Source organism: Notamacropus eugenii, chromosome 1 (assembly GCF_028372415.1).
Source record: "Notamacropus eugenii isolate mMacEug1 chromosome 1, mMacEug1.pri_v2, whole genome shotgun sequence".
Classification (NCBI taxonomy): domain Eukaryota; kingdom Metazoa; phylum Chordata; class Mammalia; order Diprotodontia; family Macropodidae; genus Notamacropus; species Notamacropus eugenii.
The window spans coordinates 725346289-725368191 of NC_092872.1; the positions used below are offsets into that span (position 1 = coordinate 725346289).

Here is a 21903-nt window from a genome sequence, read left to right on the forward strand (position 1 = left end):
GAGAAACCAACTTTAAGAATGGATTAGTGCTGCTAGTACCGGGGTTGCAGAGACCCTGGTCTATGGGACCTTAGGAAAGAAGGGGGCAAGGCCCTGGTATGCATCCAAAGTGGAGGAGAAGCTCCCAGTAGGACACTCCTCACAACTGCAACGGATTAAAAGACCCCGTGGGCATGAGACACTAAGAGGGAAAAGAAGGAGGGTGTGATTAGAATGGATGCGAAAATCCTATTAGCTGAGGGGCAAGGTCCCAGTGTGCTCTGGGAGATGGAATTCCACCTTGAGTCCTCTGAAAAAGGAGGGAAGAGGAAGACAACTGGAAAGGAGCAGAAGTTCCCAGTAAGCTGCGGCCAAAAAGCCCAGTCAGACACTAGAGGAATTCAGTGCTGAGCTCTCTCTAGAAGGGGAGAAAAGAGGATGCCACTAGAATGGACTCGAAGTGCCCAGGAACCAGATCCAAGAGACAAAAACAAAACGGAACCAATTCAGAACACGGCCCAGGAGAGGAGGGAAAAGTGGAGATCACGGAACTAGACGAGATCAGGGCTGGCAAGAAGTAAGTAAGCTGCGGAGACCGTGCACTGGGCATTCCCCAGAAACAGACCGAAAGCCCGGGCTCGGTCCGTCTGACCCAGGTCTAGGACACATGGCAGAGGATGCGCCCGGAGGAAATCAAGGTAACAAACTTAGAGCAGGAAGCCAACTCAGAGGTCACGAGATCCAGATGGGGAAACGGAGGCCTACGAGGGTCTGGGCTGGGATCCGAAGGACCCCCGGCTTCGCTCTCAGAGTCAGGGGGTCCGAACCAGGGGAGTTCGGAAGGGAGGCGGCGGACCCACCGGGAGCTGAGCGAACGAAGAGAATGGGCCGGGGGCCCTCGGAATCAATCCGGAGACTTGGCTGGGGGTGGGGTCCCGCGCTGACCACCACTAGGGTCAGAGGGCCAAGGTCCGGGGCCCCAGGAGCCTGGAGGAGGGAGAAGGGAGGAAAGGGGGTGGAGGAGCGGCCCCCGCGCCCGCAGCCCCTCCCCCTCCTCGGGGGGCCCGCCCCGCCCCCGCCGGACGCCCCGCGGCGCTCGTACCCTGGCTCTGCAGGATCTCGTGCTTGAGGCCGCCCGTGTAGTCGATGAGCTCCTCCAGGCCGCGCTCGCACAGCTGCCCGTAGCCCGAGAACTTGTGCAGCACCTTCTCCAGCTCCCGCTCCACCGTCACGCACTGATCCATGCCGGGCCGTCCCGAGGCCGCGTCCCCTTCCAGTCCCCTCCCCGTCCCCTCGGCCCGGGGCCCCCGCTCCGGGTCCTCGGCGCCTCCCGCGCGGCGGCAGCGGCTGAAGCGGCGGCGGGGGCGGCTCAGCGGCGGCGGCAGCGCCTTGAGCTGCCCGCGTCCCCCGGCTCCATGACGCCCCGGCCCCGCTCGCCCCTTGTCCCTCGCCCGCTGCTGCTGCCGCTGGGGCAGCCGCCGATTGTTTTTGTTTTCACAGGAACCGACCGATGACCTGGTTCTCTTCCCGGGCCGCACCAAGCGCCGCCGGCCCGAGGGGGAGGGCGGGGAAGGAGCGCCGGGCCGCGGGCCGTACCAAGCGGGACGGCCGAGAAAAAGAGGGGGGGGTCGGAGAGCCGAGCGAGCGCCGCGGCCCGGGTCTCTACCAGCGCCTAGCGCGGGGCCGGCCGCGCGCAGCCGCGGTTAAAGTGTGGGCCGTACCACGGGAGGCCAGCGAGGGGGAAGAGCGGGGAGAAACCACCGGACACCCCCGCGCCAGCCAGGCCGGAGGACGTGCGTGAAGGGAAAAGGGGGAGGCTCCGAAGCAGCCCTAATCCAGAGGGAAACGGCTTCTAACCCCTCCCCCGGGGACGGCCTAAAAGCGAACCTATGGCCGGGCAACTAGAGAGGAGGCACTACGTCATGAGGGAATCTCCTCCAATCCTGGACCGTAACATCAAACCTCCCCCAATCCGAGTCGAGCAGGCCAAACCAACCGACTCGCTGTCGGAGGGGGGAACCGCTCCCGGGAAGGCAAAACAAACATCGACCCTTGCCTAAGGAAGCCCGCGCGCCAGTACCCCGTTCCTTTTCTATCCCCGACCTCCCCAAGGCCAGGCTGGGAGCGGCCGAGATGACCAGGCCTATTGGTGGCAGAGGCTCTGCCGACTGATAACGACCCTGTCAACTGTCCTGGGATGGGGAGGGACAACCGGAGACCAGCTCCCCTGGAGGAGCAAGCCAATGGCTTTTATTAGTCATTGTGATTAATTAGTGACCTTAGAACTCGGTTGGCTCGGAGGGAGGAGAGAGGACGGGAAGGGAGGGAGTTCAAGGAGGCAAGAAGAGCGCAGGCGCAGGAGAGGGGCGGGGCCGAGCGGGCGCGTGGCTCCTGCACGTGCGGCCCAGGGAGGGCGGGGCTACTGTGGTTTCCATGTGTATGTGTGTTTGTGTTTATCACTGGAGGGAAAGGGAGAGGGGGAGGGGAGGAGCCCTTAGACCGAACTCAGCTGCTGCTGTTTCTGCTGCTGGAACAAGAAGAAAGGGATCCTGGCTTCTAGCGGTGCTAAGCTGACCCACCCAACCCTCCTGCATTCACGGGACATGCCACGTTTTCCTTCCGAACCTTTGCATAAGCTGTGCCCTTTGCCTGGCCCATTCAGTGCTCTTATAAACTTCACTTTTCAAACTCTTAAGTTTCCAAAAGAAAAAAAAGTAGCCCTTCCCATCGTTCTACTAACCAGAGCACGGGACCTGGAGTCAGGGAGACCTGAGTTCAAATCCATTCTCACTAGGTGTGTGACCCTGGGCTAGTCACTTAACCTCTGCCTCAGTTTCCTCATCTGTAAAATGGAAATAATGCCTCCCAGGGTTGTTTTGAGGATCAAAGGAGATCATACATATAAATTGCTATTATGACTAGCTGTCCTAGGCTTTCTTGCAGGAGGGAGCCCTTTTCACCTCCTTTGGGATCCTGCTCCCACAATTATCCCCCTCTCCTGCATCTTTTGGTCTGATGTCTTGGGGACTAGGGAAGAGCAGCCTTCATCCAACCCCACTTCACTCAGATTCTATCTTTGTTGTCTCCTTTGGCTGTCCACTCTCAATCAGTCTGTACCTGCTTCCTCTGTTTCCTCACTAGGCATTCCTGGCTTAGGTCAGGAAGTCTGGCTTCTCCCCCAGTCCCCATCCCATCCTCTGCCCCAGGACTCAAAGGGCCCCAGGGCACTCTCTGTCAGGTCCAGTGTCACTCAGCCCCGTAGGTCCTCAGTCTCTTTGACCTTGTCTGCAGCATTTAGCTCCATGGATCGCCTCCCCTTTCATTCCCATAGGCTCTTGGAGCGTTATTACCCCACCTTTTTTCTTCTTTTCCACATCTATTGCTGACTCCATTTTTCCTCCCATTTCTTACCTGAGTTGCTAAAGTTCAGACCTTCCATCTCTGCTCTTTTCTCTAACAACTCATCCATTCTGACAGTTTTAGCCATCATCTAGGTAGAAAATTACAGAATTTATGTCTCTGGCCCAAACCTGTTTCTGCCAAGTGCCCAACTAAACATCTCCTTTGGAATAATCCATTTTTAACTCAGTATTTTAAAAACTAATGTTTCAAATTGGTTTTACATGCAATTGGGAGAAAATAAAATACTAAATATTTTTTAAAAGAATAATCCTTTCTTAACCTTGATCTTAACCTATCCAAAACAACATATCACTTTACTCAAAACCCACTCTCCTTAGCTTTCCTGTTTCTGTCAGTAGCAGACAGGAGCTCAGTCTTTTTTTGATAGCTGTTTCCCTGACCCCCACAAGTCACCAAATCCTATGGCTTCTCATGTTTCGTTTTCTCTTCTAGTCAGTTCTTTTGGTTTGCACTGTGATCACCCCAGTTAGGACTTTATCACCTATAATATGTCTTAAAGAAATTGTTTTACATGATGCTCAGAAAAGTGTAAAGACCTCAAGAAGAGCAGACCCCCTGCTTCCAATACAGCTCAAAGTGCTGTCATCCAGGGAATTGGCTCTTAGGGAGATGTGGCCTGGCATCTGCTTCTGCAATTTTTGCAGGCCTCCTAAGGGACCACAGCTACAAAAGACATAGAAAACGAAGTCTTTGACATTCCCCTGTGGTTAAACATCAGAAATGGATAAGGTTTTATCAAGGAAAATAACATGAAAGAAGAGGAATCACCATCTGCTTGGTGCACCCAAAGGACTTTTCCAACTAACTTGCACCTAAAACCTCCCATAAATATTATCTCCTCTATTACCTTTTCAGGAATGTGCACATTGGTAATGAGGTTGAGGCACACATCGCTAGAGCTGGCTCGATGTTTGAGAGGCTCTCAAGGTAAGTGTGGGAGAGAAGAGGTATTAGACTGACTACTAAACTGAAGGTCTACAGAGCCTTCTGCTGACCTCATTGTTGTATGCCTACAAAACATGGACAGTCTACCAGCGCCATGCCAGGAAACTGAATCGCTCCCATTTGAACTGTCTTAGGAAGATTCTGAGGATCCCCTGACAGGATAAGGTAGTGGACCTCAGTGTCTACTAAACTGCCAAGCATTGAAACTCTGCTTTAGAGACTCCAATCGGCTGGCTGCTTTGTTCAAATGTAAAACATATGCTTGCCAAAAAGACAATATTGTGGAGAACTCACACAGGGCAAGCATTCACATGGTAGTCAGAAGAAGCAATACAAGGACACTCTCAAGGTCTCTGAAGAACTCTGGTATTGATTTGTGACATGGGACACATTGACACAGGACTGCTCAGCATGGCATGCCCAAATCAGAGAAGATGCTGTACTCTATGAGCAAAGCAGAATTGAAACAGCTCAAAGGAAATGCAGAATATGCAAATTTAGAGTATTCAACCCAATTGTTCACATGGACTATTTGTGCCCTCATGGTGGTAGAACATTCTGAGTCATCTTGGTCTGATCAGCCATAATTAGATACACTGAAACTTGACTTTAGCATAGTAATATCATTTTGATCCTCTTCTAGATCAGACAACAACCATTCTCCTCCATTAAAATGTGTCACCAGAAACTTCAGTGGGTGGAAAACTAAAGAAATTAGAATTTACTTTACCAAGGTAGGGAAATACTGTTCTAAAGGAAGGGTCTTTTTGAAAGGTTAAGTAATTGGTCTTCATGAACCCTCTCCTTCACTTTACATTTAATCAGTTTTGAATGCAATCAGTCTTGGAATAAAAGAAATGGGAAATCAAGGTGAGAGGAGAAAATCCAAATTTTACCTAGTTTACCCAGAACGCCTTAGGGACAGCTACTAGGGAAAATCTTGACCTAAAGCTAGAACTGGCCCTGGGATAAGAAAGACCTGGAATCAAAACCTGCCTCAGACCCCTTCCATGTAGAACTAGACTAGAATAATGACGGGATTCTTCATTCCACTCAGTTCCTCATCTGTGAAATCAGAGGGTTAGTCTAGATGGCTTCTCAAGCCTCTTCTGGCTCTCCATCTGTGATCCTACAGGGGTTTTTGTTAGTTGTTTTTCAGTTGTATCCGACACTTCATGACCACATTTGGGGTTTTCTTGGCAAAGATACTGGAGTGGTTTGCCATTTCCTTCTCCAGTGAAAACCCTATGACTTTTATGCAAAAGCAAGATCCTGGGAGAATGAGTCTGGCCATTCTTAAAGTTAGGAAATCTTGACCTCAATATGTAAAAGCCTGCAAACCTTTCATTGAAAAGCACAGGTTAATTTTAGTATTTCATCAAAAGGCAGACTGTCTTTTAAGGGTATTGTTAGGTCTGGGGGGGGGGGAAATCACTTCAGTACCATCCATGGGACTTGGGAGGTGGGGTAGGAAAGGCTTCTTTTGGGGTTTTGGGAAGTCAGTGAAAAGAAAAAAGAGTTGAAGCCCCAGCTCTGTCACTGAGCAGTTGGTGGCACTGGGCAAGTTCCTTCACTTCTCTGAGCCCCAATTTCCTCATGTTTGGGTGGGGATCACAGGATCATAATCTGAAGCCTAAAAGGAACCTCAAGAGTTCATCCAGTCTCCTCCTTTCACAGAGCAGAGGAGTGGATTTTCCCAAGCTCATGAGGATGGCGTGAACTAGAATTGGCACTTGTACGCTCATGTAGGACTTCTAGCTCTGCTTTTTAACTTTGTATTATTTCATGCAGACTTTTCTACATTTCAGAATATTTTCCACATTTGCTTTTATTTAGGTTGATACAATCTCCATCTGCAATCTCTAATCATAGTCCACTTAGCCATTTGGCATTTTAGGTTTCAAGTTTTTAAATATCACACAGTATAGTATAAGCTACAAATACCTTTGTACAAAGTATCTTTTTTGTTTTTCTCTGAAATAGTGGGGTTTGGATAACGATGATGAAAAGGAAATATTTCCTTCCCCAATTAGTTCTCTGTCTTCTCTGTCTGTCTCTTCTGTGTTTCTCTTCCATTTCTTTCTCTGTCTCTGTCTCTTTCTGTCTCTCTGTCTTTCACACACTCTCTCTTCCCTTATCTGTCTTTGTCTACTGCCTCTCTCATCTCTCCTCTTTGTCTTTCTGTCTCCCTTCACCTCTCCTTTCTCTTCCCTCCCCTCCTCCTCTCTCTCTCTCTCTCTCTCTCTCTCTCTCTTCTTACCAATTCATTTCATTAAGCATTCAAAAACTCCCATTTTGTTGTTAAATTGTCTCCTTTTCCCCCTGAATAAGATCCCCCTGTCAAGATCCATTGGTGGAGAGCTTTGAAATCCTTGAATGAAAAACTGTTTGCTAAAATGGAAGATCTGCCTCCATTTCTCCAACCATTCCGTGCTGCCTGGAGAAATCAGCACCATTTCCACACGGTATCTTCCAGCACATGAGATCATTGCGGTCTAGGATAAGGCCACTCAAAATGATTTTTACATGTAGTGGTTTGGTTATGAGACTTGGTGACTGATCCTTAATCATCCCCAAAGAAGCTGATGGCATTATGTGTATTAGACATTATGCTATGTGTGGTAGAGGATGTGTGAACAATGCCTTGCTGTTACAACAAAAGATAAATGCTTCTATTAATAATTCTCTAAATTGCATCACGTGGAGAAACAAGTGAGGTAATTATTCTCACTTAACTCACTCGTCCTCCTGAAGTCTCTGTTGATATACTGAGTGTCAAAAAAATCAGGCATTATGTTTCTAAAAAACCAAATGGCACCATTCAGTTTGGAAAGTGTGAGATTTACCGTTGAAAATAAAAGAAAATGGCAGGACTACCTCTGATACTGAGAATATTAAAAAGAAGCATAATAAATGACAAGTGCTAGAAGGGGACAGTAATTTTACAATAAGAGAAAGAGATAATGATAGTTTTGTCAGAGAAAATTCACAAATACATGATGATTAGGGGATTAAGTCTTAAGTTACATGAAGACATTTGTTGTTTGTCCTTCATTTTCAAAGAGGACCAGTGACATGAAGGGTGCTGACTTGACCCATGGGTGAACTGGATTGAAGTGAGACAGAATTGCTCCAAATCATCAGTCTAATTTTTTTTCCAGTCATCAAAGTCCAATGGCAAGATAAAAGTCAGGGCAATCAATGTCTGACCAAGTTCTCAGTGCTCCATACCACCTACTTCAGCCACCATCATGACCATTGGAATAAATTGTTTTACAAGTGAGAGAATTGGGTGAGTCCTATGGACACTAAAGGTGGATGAGCAGCCTGGAAAAGGGGATGGCAGCCCTTCCACCAAAGGCGCTAGTCCTGGAACACTTCATACACCCTCTGTAAAGAGGCTGTACATTAGATGGTAGAGCAAAGAACAGGCTGTCTCTTAGCATTCAGTTTGCTTACCAATGCTGGGGGAAATTGAGAGTGGAACAAAGGACACATTTTTGAAGAAGAAAAATATCTCTTTTTTTTAAATTTTTTAAGGGACTGAATTTTCACCCTTGATTTGGGCAGGAGAAAGTTAGGTAGCTCAGTGGATAGAGCACTGGACCTGGAGTCAGAAGACCTGAGTTCACATTCTACCTCAGATACTTGCTAGCTCTATGACCCTGACCAACTCCCTTAACCACTCTCAGCCTCAGTTTTCTCATCTATAAAATGGGGATGATAATGATAGCGCCTGCTTCCCAGGGTTGGCATGAAGATCAGATGAAATATTTGTAAAAGATTTTGCAAACCTGTGAAAGCATCATGGAAATTCTAGCTACTATTATCTGAAGAATAACAACAAATAAATAAAAATAGCACCTCAAGATCTCTCAAGGGCTTTTACATAGAGTATCTAATTTCTTTAGTCTCAGTCCAAATTCAGTTTAGCAATGAAAGCTTATCCTGTCTACTTAGGTTTGGATTTATGATTAAAGGAGCATGAATATTCGAAACTACTTGTTTAAAGCATGTAATCTTCTCCTGATGTTAGATCAACCAACAGGGCTGAAGTATACACTTCAGTTGCAATTGTATTTTATTTTAAGTGGTTTCGTCCTAGTTTTTCTTGGTTGTTCAGTTGAGTCTGACTCTTTGTGACCCCATTTGGGGTTTTCCTGGCAGAGTTAGAGGAGTGGATTGCCATTTCCTTCTTTGGCTCATTTTACTGATGAGTAAACTGAGGTCAACAGGATTAAGTGACTTGCCCAGAGTCACATAGCTAATAAGTGTCTGAAGGCTGGATTTGAACTCTTAGAGAAGAATCTTCCTGACTCCAGGCCCGGCATTCTATTCACAAGCCACCTAGTTGCCTCTAGTTTTTCTAGGAACTTTACAAATAAATACAAAAGGAATTTAACCTCTGTGTGTACTTAAGGGAAGGTCCAAATCCATCTCTCAGCTCAATAACTGCTTGTGATGGTACTATTTCACACTAGAGACACAGAGAGCCCTTATAAGACCTGGGTGGAGGCTTATATTTATAAATATTTATCATCACTAGCAACAACTGCTAACCAACTGCCACCAAGAGGCAGATAAGCCCAGGAACCCTGGGATTGGCAGCACCACCCACCCCCGCTCCCCACTACTGTCACTGCTTCCAGCCCAGCCCTCATGACCATGATCCAGGGAAGCAACTCCTATGGAGATGAGACCAGCCATCCCCACCATCAGAGGTGTTAGGTCAGCCTAGCTTGCTAGGGAAGTCAGACTCTGATGAGCAGCCCAGGACCCTAAATCCAAGAGTCTTGGGAATAGCAGTGCTTCCAGCCCAGTACCCTTAGCCTTCCTGGGAAACAGCCTCTGTGGAGATACAGCCTGGCTATTGCTCCTGCAGGTGGCAAAGTCCCATCTATTGAAAAAAAATCTACAGAAAAAAAAATTCTTGTCATCTAAGTCCTTGGCACTGTCAAGTGGTTCATATCAGAAATTGATATTTCATCAGTGGAAATAATATTTAAAAAGAAGCCTTGATATCTGCTTTGCCACTCATGCTGAGGACCATGGGACTTTAAGATCTCACTTGCAACTGAATCCTTCCCTATGAGAATATAAGTGCCTTGAGGGCAGAGACTTTTTGACTTTTCTATTTTTATCCTCAGCTCTTAGCACATAGTAAGTGCTTAATAGATGTTTCATTCATTCAGAAAACATACCAGGGTTTGCAAAGTACCTCCCTTACAAGCAACAGAGTCATGTTACAGGCGCACCAGCTCATAACCATGGCCCCAGGAGAGGGGAAACCATGTGGCCAATTTCAAGAGTTCCATCACTTAATATTCTAGAAAGAAAGTGGGGAATTCCTGGGCAGTACCAGCCTCTTGCGGAGAAGAGGAGCAGGTTGACCCAGCAATATCGCTACTAGGACTATATCCCCAAGAGATCATAAAAATGGGAAAGGGTCCCACATGTACAAAAATATTTATAGCAGCACTCTATGTAGTTGCCAAAAACTGGAAGTCAAGGGGATGTCCATCAATTGGGGAATGGCTGAATAAATTATGGTATATGAATGTAATGGAGTACTATTGTGCCATAAGAAATGATGAACAAGAAGACTTCAGAGAGGCCTGGAAGGACTTATATGACCTGATGCTGAGTGAAAGGAGCAGAACCAGGAGAACTTTATGCACAGCAACAACCACAGTGTGTGAGAGTTTTTTCTGGTAGACTTAGATTTTTGTAATAACACAAGAACTTCTTACCAAAAAAAAAAAAAAAATCCCAATGGAGGATCTCAAGGCAAAATGCCTGCCACACTCAGAGAGAGAAATATGGAAGTCACTCACATATTGTAGCAGATCATGTTTGTGTATGTGTATGTGTATGTGTATGTGTTTGTGTATCATGTTCTGATTTGTTATACGATTTCTTTCATTTATCTTAGTCTGACTACATAGCATGACTATAGTGAAAATATACTCAATAGGAAAGTATATGTAGAATCTATACAGAATCGTATGCAGTCGTGGGGAGGGAGGGGGGGAGTGGGGGGTAGGTGGGGGGGATAAAATCGCAATTGTATGGCAGTGATTGTTAAACATTACAAAAGAAAAAAAAAAAGAAAAAAAAAAAAGAAGAGGAGCAGGAATAGGATGGAGGAACAAAAGTCTTGGCTGGCCTTTGCCTTCTGCCACTACCAGAAATTATTCAGAAGGTGTAGTTTCCTTTTCAAACCACAGAATGCCTTTATGAGTCTAGAGGATGGTATAAATGCTCAGAGATAAAGTGAAGTCACCAGAAAAGGGGGCTTGGATGGTTTATAGGCTCCTCGGAGTCTTCTGGATGTTCTACATTTTTTGTAGATTGAAACCTGTTCCTGATCTTTAGGTTATGTTTCTTAATTATACCCATCTGTGCACTTGTTGTCTTTCCCTATGCAGGTGTAACACTCCTTTACGGGCACGGTTTGGTTTTGTCTTTGGATCCACAGGCATTGGCACAGCACCTGCCATATAGTAGGCACTTAATAAATATAAACAATTAAGAATACATTTGATAAAAAATAGATTTAATAAAATTGATCGGCTCATTGATTACCTTGAAAACTTGCGGAAGAGCTGGGAGCCCTTTTAACTCTAGCTATGGAGGCATAGATATGTGCTTTCTGACACATATTCAAGTGACCTAGAGGAAGCTCTGCATTTGGGCAAAATGAGCCAAAAGGGTATTATTCTGAGGTTACCCTAAAACTGAACACAGTCTTGTAAGTCCAGAGTTGTGGGGGCACTGAGCTTTTGGCTGCAAATTTTAGGTAAGGTAATAGTAGTAGTAGCAGCAGCAGTAGTAGTAGTAGTAGTAGTAGTAGTAGTAGTAGTAGTAGCAGCAGTAGTAGTAGTAGCAGTAGTAGTAGTAGTAGTAGTAGCAGCAGCAGCAGCAGCAGCTAGCATTTAAATATTGCTTGCTGTGTGCCAGGCTAAGTGCTTTACAAATATTATCTCATTTGATCCTCACAGCAGCCCTGGGAGGTAAGAGCTACTATCATTCCCATTTTACAGATGAGGAAACAAGCAAACAGATTTAAATGACTTGCCCAAGATAACACAGCTAGTAAATGTCTGAGGCTGGATTTGAACTCAGGTCTTACTCATTCCAGGTCCAGCCTTTGATGTATGCTCACAAAAGAGAAATCTAAGAACTGGAGAAATTCACAAAGTTGCACTTAGACTGAGCTTTGAAGGATAATAAGAATTCCTAGAGTGAGGAGCCACTTTCTCGCCCTGGAAAATCCCTCTGTCCCTGCAGCCCTTTGCTCTGCCTGGATGTTCCTTCCAGAATCTCCATTTAAAAGAAAGGCCTCCCGGCCAGCCATAGTCACTGCTTTATTCCTGTCTGTCCCTCTCTGAACTTTTTGTTCCTCAGTGCCCCCAGACCTTTCCCCAGATCCTTTCAGTTTCCTTTTATAGTTGTCTTCTCCTATTAGAATGGGAGCTCCTTCAGGGCAGGAACTGTCTTTTGATTTTTCCCCCCAGCACTTAACATAATATCTGACACAGAGTAGGTACTTAATAAATGTTTACTGATTAATTGATTAATTAAAGGAAGCAGAACCAGGCTTGTAATCCCAGTTACAATACCCCACCCGTCAGGCATTGATCTCCACCAGGAAGCAGTGGGCTTTGGGACTGAGGTCATACTTAATACCATAAAAATAAACCATTTAGAAAACTTGTATAAACCAATAAAGAATGAAATGAACAGTAGTAGGACAAATGACAATAATAATGTAAAAATAGCCCCACCCTCCCTTGATTTCAGGGGACAAATGATGAAGCATGTTCCCAATGTCCTGATGGGGAGGTGAATCCATTCAGAGTACAGAGGGAGATGTTTATTTTTTGGATAGCCACTTACCACAGTACCCTAGCACATAGTAGGCACTTGCTTGATTGATCAGAAATGGCCAATGAGAGAATATGTTTTGTTTAACCATACAAATACATTCCAAAGATTTTGTCTCCCAATACAGTGGAGAGGGAGAAGGAGAAGAAAATAGATTTCTGTCAATTAATTAAAAAATAAAATTTAATTTTAAAAAGAAGAGGGAGACAGTAGGGTATGTTGGAAAGAGGGACAAACTTGGAGTCAAGAGACCTGAGTTCAGTTCCTGACTCTGCTAAGCCCTGTGACTTTGGCAAGTCAACTAATCTCTCTGGGCTTCAGTCATGTCTCCCTGACTCCAAATACTACCTAATATATAATAGTATACCCAATATACTACCTAGTTGCAAATATAAATCCTTTTAGGACTTTGACTCTCTGCTGCCCAGCACACACACGCATGCACACCTGTGCACACATACACACACATATCTAAGGAAACACTCCCCAAACAAGGAAAATATCCTACAAAACACCAAAGAAATCCTACCTAGGATGAGAACTATAACTAGTGTAGGGCAACAGGGCCTTTGACCCAGTGCACTAAAATTTAGAGACTGCAAAAATTTAACAAACATACTTTAACAACAAGAACAATAATATCTAACATATAGTGTTTACTACATATTTGGTATTGTGTTAAGTGCTTTACAATTATCTCATTTGATCATCACAACAACCCTGCAAGACAGCTGCTATTATTAACCCCATTTTACAGATGAGCAAACTGAGGCAAACAGAAGTTAAACAACTTGCCCAGGGAGGGTCACATAGCTAGATCGGAAGAGTCTGTGGTCAGATTTGAACTCAGGTTTTCCGGTGTCTAGGCTCAGGACTCTGTCCACAGGAGTAAAAGAAGCAAGTGAATTTAGCTCCTAGTTAACAAGCATAAATAATTAAAATAGGAAACTGCCAGATGGAAGCATCATTAATAACATCCTTCTGTGCCACTATAAAAACTAATTCCCCCTCCTACTCAATTGAATTTGTTTTTCTTACTACATGTATTATTTTACACCATGAATTACACAGCTGATTTGACAGTAGCTTTGTTTGCCCCACAGGGAAGTCGCTTTCTCCAACACTTCTTCTCCCTGCTAAGCCATGCTTCTTCACCTCTAGGAAGTTTTCTCTGTATCTTTTCCTCTCTCTCCAAGCATTATAACAACTTCTCTGAACAGTACTGAGTGATTGCCATTCACAGTATTGTGGGGATTCGCTTCCAAGCCTGGGAGGACTGAGTTATAGGATACAGCTATTCATGCCCAGCTTTGTGACCTGACTCCCATTTTCCTAAAAACCAATAGATTAATGTATTTCTATAATGTATGAACCATGTTCCTGGATCACAGTCAGTCAACAAATTTTTATTAATCACTTACTTATGTGATAGGTGCTATACTGAGCCTCAGAATTTCAAAGAAGGAGCTCAGGTTTTAAGAGGGAATACAAGTAAATAATTATGTACATTACAATGTAAAAGAAAGGTGATCTCAGGGAGATTCTGCAATACCTCCTTTTACTTTACTATTTTACTAAAAAGTTTCTTTTATTTTGCTATTTTACTAATCCTTTGTGTATAGGGCATGGGATTATACATCCTCCCAAGTGAGAATAGAATTCTGTGAGTAATAACAAACATAGCCTGACTAGATACAAGTCTGTTTGATGACTGACCAACCACAGTGATGGGAGTCTTCTCAGGTGGAGACTTGGCTGGGCATACTTAGGCAATAGACTAAGGGGGCCAGAGACTCAAGAAAAAAAGGACAGTATGGAGTTGAACTGGTTCACCAAAGGATCAAGATGGGGGAAAAGAGGAGAAAGTGGCTAGTACAGGAGTGATGGCCTGGGAGAAAGCTGAGGGAGTACAAGGGATTGGAGGTCGTTAGGTGGACAGAGTAGGGTTTGATGTGAGAAGGCAGAGGAGAGGCAGAAAGCCCATATGTTATGATCGGAAAAAGGAGTTTCAGAATTCTTGAACATGGAGGTGGTGCATTTGTGAGTGATGGCAAGATGGAGGATATGACCATCTTTACAGGTGGCTGAGGTAGGGTGGAGAAGCAGCTCATGGGAAATAAGTAGGTTGAGGAATGGGATATTTAAGGGAGAGTCAATACACATGTTGAAGTCCACTGTTATGAGGGCAGGAGTTGGAGAAGAGTGACTGGGGTCCAGGTACTAAACTCATTGAGGAAGAATGTCCTGGAGATCTGTAGACAATGACTAATAGGATTTTGATTGGGTAGGAGATGTGAATTTTGTGGACCTCAGAGAAAGGGAAATTAGAGAGATAAGGGTAGAGGGAGAACCTGGAAGTGGCAATGAGGAACAAAGAGGTTCCTAACTTCCCTACCTCAACCAATGAGTGGAAAGTACAGCCCATACCGGAAAGGCTGCGTCATCAGAAGGGAGGCAGGATTTGGTGTTTATTTTTGTGTGTGAGTGTTTGTCCTTCATTCTCGAAGAGGACCATGACATCAAGGTGATGACATGGTTTGCACTTGACTTTGATTTGACTGAGGGAGGGCTGTGTAAGGTCACCAACCTTACTTTCTTCTCCTGAGACATCTGGGTCCAGGGGCCTGATATTCATCAGGGTGACTGGAGATGGCCCAGGATGCATTGTGAGACCCTGGCCCTTTAAGGCTAAGGTCTTATCACATTTTCACTTTGAGTGAGATACACCCATTCAATGAATAGGCTTCTTTAGGTTGTTGAACTAACACACACACACACACACACACACACACACACACACACACACACAAAAGTAAATACCAAGTCCTGCCTTCGTCTCGAAGAGAACCATGACATCAAGATGATGACATGACTTGCAGTTGACTTTGATTTCAGGGAGGGAGGGCTGTGCAAGGTCACCAACCTCACTTTCTTCTCCCAAGAAAGGTGTTTACTAGAAGATGGAAGGAGTGGGAGAGGAAGGAATTTAAGATAAAGCTTTGGTTCCCTATAGAGAGCAGACTATGAAATGTTCACCAATCATAGCAACAGGGAGGTATGGAGCTGAAAGGGTTAAGTGATCCTCCCTGTGACTCGATCCGGGACTTCCTGTACCTTGATAACATTGGGAATTGCCTTATGTAACTCTGGACAAGTTATTTAACTTCTCCATGCTCTCAGCAGTTTTCAAAGACTGTAATTTCGAGAGAAGGTGCTGACACACATTGGTAAAGGAAGTTTTCCTCATTAGGTTGTTCATTATACCAATTAGTTTACAGGCCAGGTCAAAAAAAAAAATTTCAGACAGTGCAGGTAAATGACAAAAGGGCTGATTGCCAAGCAGCCCAATTGCCTTCCAGTGGAATCCAGGGTTCAGAGACTCTGGCAGAAGTGGAGGAGAAAGACAGTAAATAATAGGCACTCACCTGAGTGACTAGTAGCCCTAAAATGTACTTCCTGGAGGAGGCGTCTAAATGACACAGAGTGACTACAAGTCAGGCGGAAGACTGTGGGTATCCTGTAGGACTCACCATAGAGGGAAGAGAATTATGCTGATTGTCAACAGTCATCCTCTGTGGGGTGAAATAAAAGCTACCCTCTATCTAACACCATTGTTAACTTGAGTGCTTGTGTGGGAGCTAGGGTTCTCTTTTGCTCATTTTTGTGGAGACCTAGACATGAATGATATTAGTGGTGATTTTCCTAGAATATATTCTGATCGGTGGCATAATGAGTCAAAGAACTCTTGTTTTCTTAGGGCTGCCCCCAAATTGGATCTGGTCTATGTAAGCACAAAGCAGGTTAGACACGTTTAGCAACAATAGAATATATTCCATATTCTTATCTTCCCAATACAAAATTTAAGCCAAAATTGTCCTCCCTGACTGCCTAAAGGCATTCATAATGTCCTCATTCCAAACTAGAACCATTTGAAGTGCCCTCCCTCTTAACCCCACCATCCTCGATTCAGTTCACAAGCATCATTTTCTTGTACCCCTGAGCCCCAAAATGACCCTTCAGAATTGCCTTTTTCTTGGGCATCTTGTCTTCGTTGGTCTTTTTTTTCAGTTGACATAACCAAATGACTTCCAGCACCTGTGATAATAACCAGTATCCAAAAAATCCTCATCACCCATATATCATATGATGGCTATGTTTTGTCCTGATTGGGTAACTTTGTGTGCCAGCCTCTCCCCTCCTGATCTGAATTCCATCTGTGCTGTCAATTACACAACCTTGGCAAGTATCCTACACTTCCTGGGCTACACCTTCCTTATTTTTAATGGAGAGGTTTAGACTTGGGGAATGAGCAAGGTCCCTTTGAGCTCTGACATTCAACGCTTATTTAACTACTTAGGCAAATATGATTTACAATTTACAATTACAAATATGTAATTTACAATTACAAGGTTATGTGACATAATGGAAGGAATATTAGACCAGACTCAGGAGAGTTGACTTGGCATCCCATCTCTGGCACTTAATAGCCATGTGATCCTAGACAAGTCACTTTGCCAAGGTGATTTTTTTCTGAAGTCCAGCTCTGGGCTCATCACACCATCCCACCTCAATGAATTGCAGTGCTTCCCTATTACCTCCAGGATCAAATGGAGTCTTCTGATTGGCATTTAAGGCTCGACATGACCTGACCCCTTCCAGTCTTGCTACACCTGATTCCCCTCCACAAACTCTACGACTCAGGGACACTGGCCTGTTTCTCCCACTCCATTGCCTATCTCTGTGAAGGACTCTGACTGTCCCACAGGCCAGGGATGCTACACCCTTCCTCAGCCCTGCCTTTTGCAAGAGGACTAAACTGGTCCCCCCCACCTCCTGGTGACTCCCCTTTCAGGCAAATTCAGGCAATTCTTCTGCATGTGTCATAGAATGCTTAGAAATACTTCATTATTTTCATGTTGTCTTTCCCACTGGATACTATACTGCTTATATCCCTTGGTTCTTAGCACAGTGCCTGGCCTGTAGTTAATACTTGTTAAATACTTGTTGACCACCCTCTTACTACCTCAGTTTTATTATCTTTAAAATGGGGATAATAGAACTATCCCCCTCCTAGATTTATTGCAAGTCTTCAAAAGCTATGCAAATATCAACTATTACCAAAGCGATTATGCTGACATTATATTTGACTCCTGGCAGTCAAACAGGAATCCATTTAGAATAGGTATATATATTGATACTATGGAGGTAGAAAGGGGCTCAGTGGATAGAGTGCTGGGCCTAGAGTCAGGAAGACCTGAGTTTAGATCAGCCCTCAGACACTTACTAGCTGTGTGACCCTGGCCAAGTCACTTAACCTCTGTTTGCCTTAATCCTTAATCCATGGGAGAAGGAAACAGAGAGTTGGACAGGGCTGAACAACAATGTGACTCATTTGTCTAGGCTAGCAAGTAGGGTTTTCAGAGTATAACTGGCTTCATCTCCCCCTTCAGGGTTCTAGAGATTCCCTAAATACTATCAATTCAAGCTTCTATTCTATTGCATTCTACTCAATGTTTCTCACCAATTATTATCTCCCCTATATCATTGATTGCCTCAGTAATTAATATTCCAACACCAATTTAACCAATGAGCGCCAATTTCTATTGTTTTCAGCCATGTCCAACTCTTTATAACCCCATTTGGGTTCTACTTGGCAGAGATACTGAAGTGGTTTGCCATTTCCTTCTTCAGCTCTACAGATGAGGAATCTGAGGCAAACAGGGTCAAGTAACTTGCCTAAGGTCATATGCTAATAAGTGGAGGCCAGAATTGAACCCAGGAAGATGAGTCTTCCTGACTTCAGACACTCTATCCACTGCACCTAGCTGCCTAGCTAGATATGGACAGTCATTATCTCTCAAACCACGAATTCCAATCATAGATAGGTATTTTGCCCAAATACCTATCATAAAAAGATTGAAAAAGGAAGGTAAATTGAGATCCACTGTTCAGGACAACATTCTCAATTTTTACCATTACCTCTGCACAAGTTCCTATGAGTTGAAGTCGAATAGGACCCATAAGAAATTGATGTCATGAGGTCAATGTGATTGTCCTCGATGGCCCATGTGACCTTCTTTCCTAACCCTGCTCCAATTTCCTGAAGCTGAATCAAAAGATTTTGACCAAGGCTACGTTCTCCTTGCCATTTCTTCCATTATAAATATGACTACCTAATCTACAACTATAACAAGGGGATCTATTACTCTGATGATTACTTGAGGAGGTGATCTTATGTCAGGCCTTCATGCCCTCCTTGGTCCTCTGCCTCTGCAAGGAGAATAAGACTGCGCCCTGCTCCATCTCTTACCTGATTGCCTCAGGTTCTGTGACTGCCACTCAGCACTGGTGATGATGTTGTCCTGCTTGGCTCCTGCAGCCCACACTCGAGAAGGCCTGGAGCCTGCTAAGGCTGAGCCCTGTGGATTCTATTGATCCTTGATGCTCAGGAATACCTCAGCCCTTTTGGGCAGTGGTTTCTGTGACTGCATAGACCTGATGCCCTCAGATGCATAAGGGTCATGTACTAAACCCTGGGATGGTCTCTACAATGTAATTTGTCCTACATTCTCAGTGTTCACAGGGTATATCTGTGTCAGTCTTTACATGTTGCTCCACCATGAGGAGGAACTCAATAGACTTTTCTCCTTTTGCTGTGTAGTATTAGATACAAAAGTAGCACAGGGATCTTTGGATCCATTCCTCCTCAAATATGTCAGCTAAAGCTAGTTTGGCCTCTACCTTGCCCTTGTTACCATAGAATCAGCACCAGGTGCTTTGCCACATGGAAGGAGCCTAATGGCCCTCAAAACCTCTTCTTCAGTTGGAAGTTCAGCTAAGGAGGGATTGACTTCAGCCTGAGATAAATGGTTAATGGCCTCAGCATTGATTGGTGATGGTCTATTGAGAACATCATGGAAGTGTTCAGCCCATCTCTCTAGGATCATGTCCATATCACTAAAGAATGCAGCTCCATCAGCACCAAGTAGTTGTAGCTAGTTCAGTGTTTGGGAGGCTCTGAAGAAAAGTGTGGGAGAGAAGAGGTATTTGACTACCAAAGTGAAGGTCTACAAAGCCTTGTGCTGAACTCATTGTTGTATGCCTGTGAAATATGGACAGTCTACCAGCGCCATGCCAGGAAACTGAATTACTTCCATTTGAACTATCTTAGGAAGATTCTGAAAACCACCTGGAAGGAAAAGATACCAGACACTGAGGTCCTTGCTCAAATTAAACTGCCAAGCATTCAAACTCTGCTTTAGAGACTCTGATGATCTGGCCACACTGTTTGAATGCAAAATGTGCACTTGCCAAAAAGACTATTTTATGGAGAACTCACATGGGACAGGTGATCACATGGTTGGTCAGAAGAAGCAGTACAAGGACACTCTCAAGGTCTCTCTCAAGAACTTTGGATTTGATTGTGGGACATGGAAGATACTGGCATAGGACCGCTTAGCATGGTGTGCCCACAGCAGAAAAGGTGTTGTGTTCTATGAGCAAAGCAGAATTGAGACAGCACAAAGTAAATGTGGGATGTGCAAATTTGGAGTAACCACCCCAACGTTCACAGGGACTATCTGTGCTCAATCTGTGCTAGAGCATTCCAAGATTGTATTGGTGTGCTCAGCCACAATTGGACACATTGAAACTTCTCTTTATCATGGTGATGTCATTTTGGTCCTCTTGTTCAAGAACAAAGGACAACCACCACCACCACCTCCCTTAGACTTTCAGTCTTATCATTTTGTCTGGCTCAGGCACCTTCAGGGGTCCAGACCTTCTCTTGCCTGTCTGACCCAAGTCTCCCAGATTTGTTCTCCTAGAGGACATAGGTCACATCCAGAGAACATGGCAATTTGGGGCCTATGGTATCTGTCTTCCACAAGGGGTATGACCTCTGCCTGACTCATAGATGAAATAGTACCTGGATTTGATTGTGACATTCAGTCTCTCTGGAGGAATGCTTCTTTTGATTAATTGGGTTCCCAGTTCTTTAAGTAGGTCCTCATCCTCAGAAGATGGACAGATGTGAAAGTCCCAGAAATAACTAACTCCCTACTGGCAATTCCTCAGGCATATTTCTGTGTTCAAAATTCTCAGGAAGGATTAGAAAATCTTCCTGAATTGTCTCACCTGCCTTGATATCCTCACCCTGAATTGTAACCTCTTTCAGTCCTTTCACTTTTCTGCCCAAAATCCTTAAAATGTCCTCATTCTTAAGGTTTGTGACTATTTCATAGTTAACATCAATCACCTGGCAAAGTTCCACTTTATTCATAGGATATCATAGCCAGGTTCAGAATTAACTAGGTGGAAAATTTTCCTGTTTAGAAAAGAAATGATAAGATGGGGAAACCAAGTCAAGAGGATCCTACCTTGACCTACACAGGACTGTCCCCTCAACTTTGCCAGACAAAGGCATTCACCTATAGCAGTTCACAGACCACACTCCCTTTGGACAGGCCATAGATTCTCTTGAATGATGGACTCCTGGCATAATTTTTTGTAAATTTTTTTAATTTTACACTTAAATACAAAATGAAAAAAGAAAAAAACATTTCCATGTACAAATCAGACTATAAAAGGATTCAGTATAAAACAATACATTTCCATTTCCAGAAAACCTGTGTAATAAATACTACATATTGTTTTGTTTTCAAAACTGACTAGCTTTTCTTTACTTCCTCGTAGGTTTTCTTTTGTTCTCTGCTGGCACTTTTTGCTTTATTTTTCCCCTTTCCTGCCCCCTACCCTAAAGAAGGCTATAATTAAGTACATATATGTGTGTATATGCATATATATGTATATATACACATAGATATCTATAATCATAAACACATATACACTCAGACACATATATGTAAGACCATACTTTATTTTCCCCATCATCTATTTCTATGAGGGTGGATAGCATTTTCCTTCATAAGTCCAAGTCTTTCCATGCTTTTCAATATAAACCAGCTCATTACTTACTACACCACAACAATATTCCTTTCTGAATTCAAATAGTATCTTCCTTCATAGGATCTTTGATGTTAATTTGGGTATTTATAATAGAATGACTTGGTTGCTTAAAGTTGTTCTTAAAATGTTGCTGTTACTATATACAATATTCTGTTACTATATACAATGTACTGTATACAACGCTCATTTTACTTTTCATTATTTCATGGAGGTCTCTCCGTGCTTTTCTAAAATCATTGAGCTTATCCTTTCTTATAGCAGAGTAATGTTCCATCATGAACATATGCCACGATTTGTTTAGCCCTTCCTCAATTGACAGGCATCTCTGTGATTTCCAGTTCTTGGTCACCACAAAGAGAGCTGTTATAAATATTTTAGAACACGTAGGTTCTTTTCTATTTTCTCTAATGCTTTTGGGAAACAGACCTAATAATGGTATAGCTGGGCCAAAGGATATAGGACAAGCAGGAAGATGGCAGAGTAGAAGAAGAAACTTGCTAGAGCTCTTCCCCTAAGCCCAGGCAAATACAGGTAAAAAATGACTCTAAACAAATTCTGAAGATGCAGAACCCACAGAATGATGGAATAAAGCAAATCTCCAGCCCAAGACAGCCAGGAAGGTGGATGGGAAATGTTTATCACACCAAGCTGGGAGCAGAGTGCAATCCAGCAACTGTGTTGGCACTGAAGAGACCTGAGTAG

The 21903-nt window shown here is 44.1% G+C and overlaps 1 protein-coding gene across 2 annotated transcripts in view; it reads right to left on the reverse strand.

The window, feature by feature from the left end:
• The window catches only part of RMND5A (required for meiotic nuclear division 5 homolog A), a 68108-nt gene extending 66442 nt beyond the window's left edge, over nucleotides 1-1666 (reverse strand). The window contains exon 1 of one of the 2 annotated variants that reach the window (XM_072636929.1): nucleotides 1082-1666. In XM_072636929.1, coding sequence (XP_072493030.1) covers nucleotides 1082-1223 — 142 coding nt within the window. In that variant the 5' untranslated portion in view covers nucleotides 1224-1666. The remainder of the gene's footprint in view (nucleotides 1-1081) is intronic. The other variant, XM_072636928.1, reaches the window with a different exon arrangement.
• Between the last annotated feature and the right edge of the window lie 20237 nt (nucleotides 1667-21903).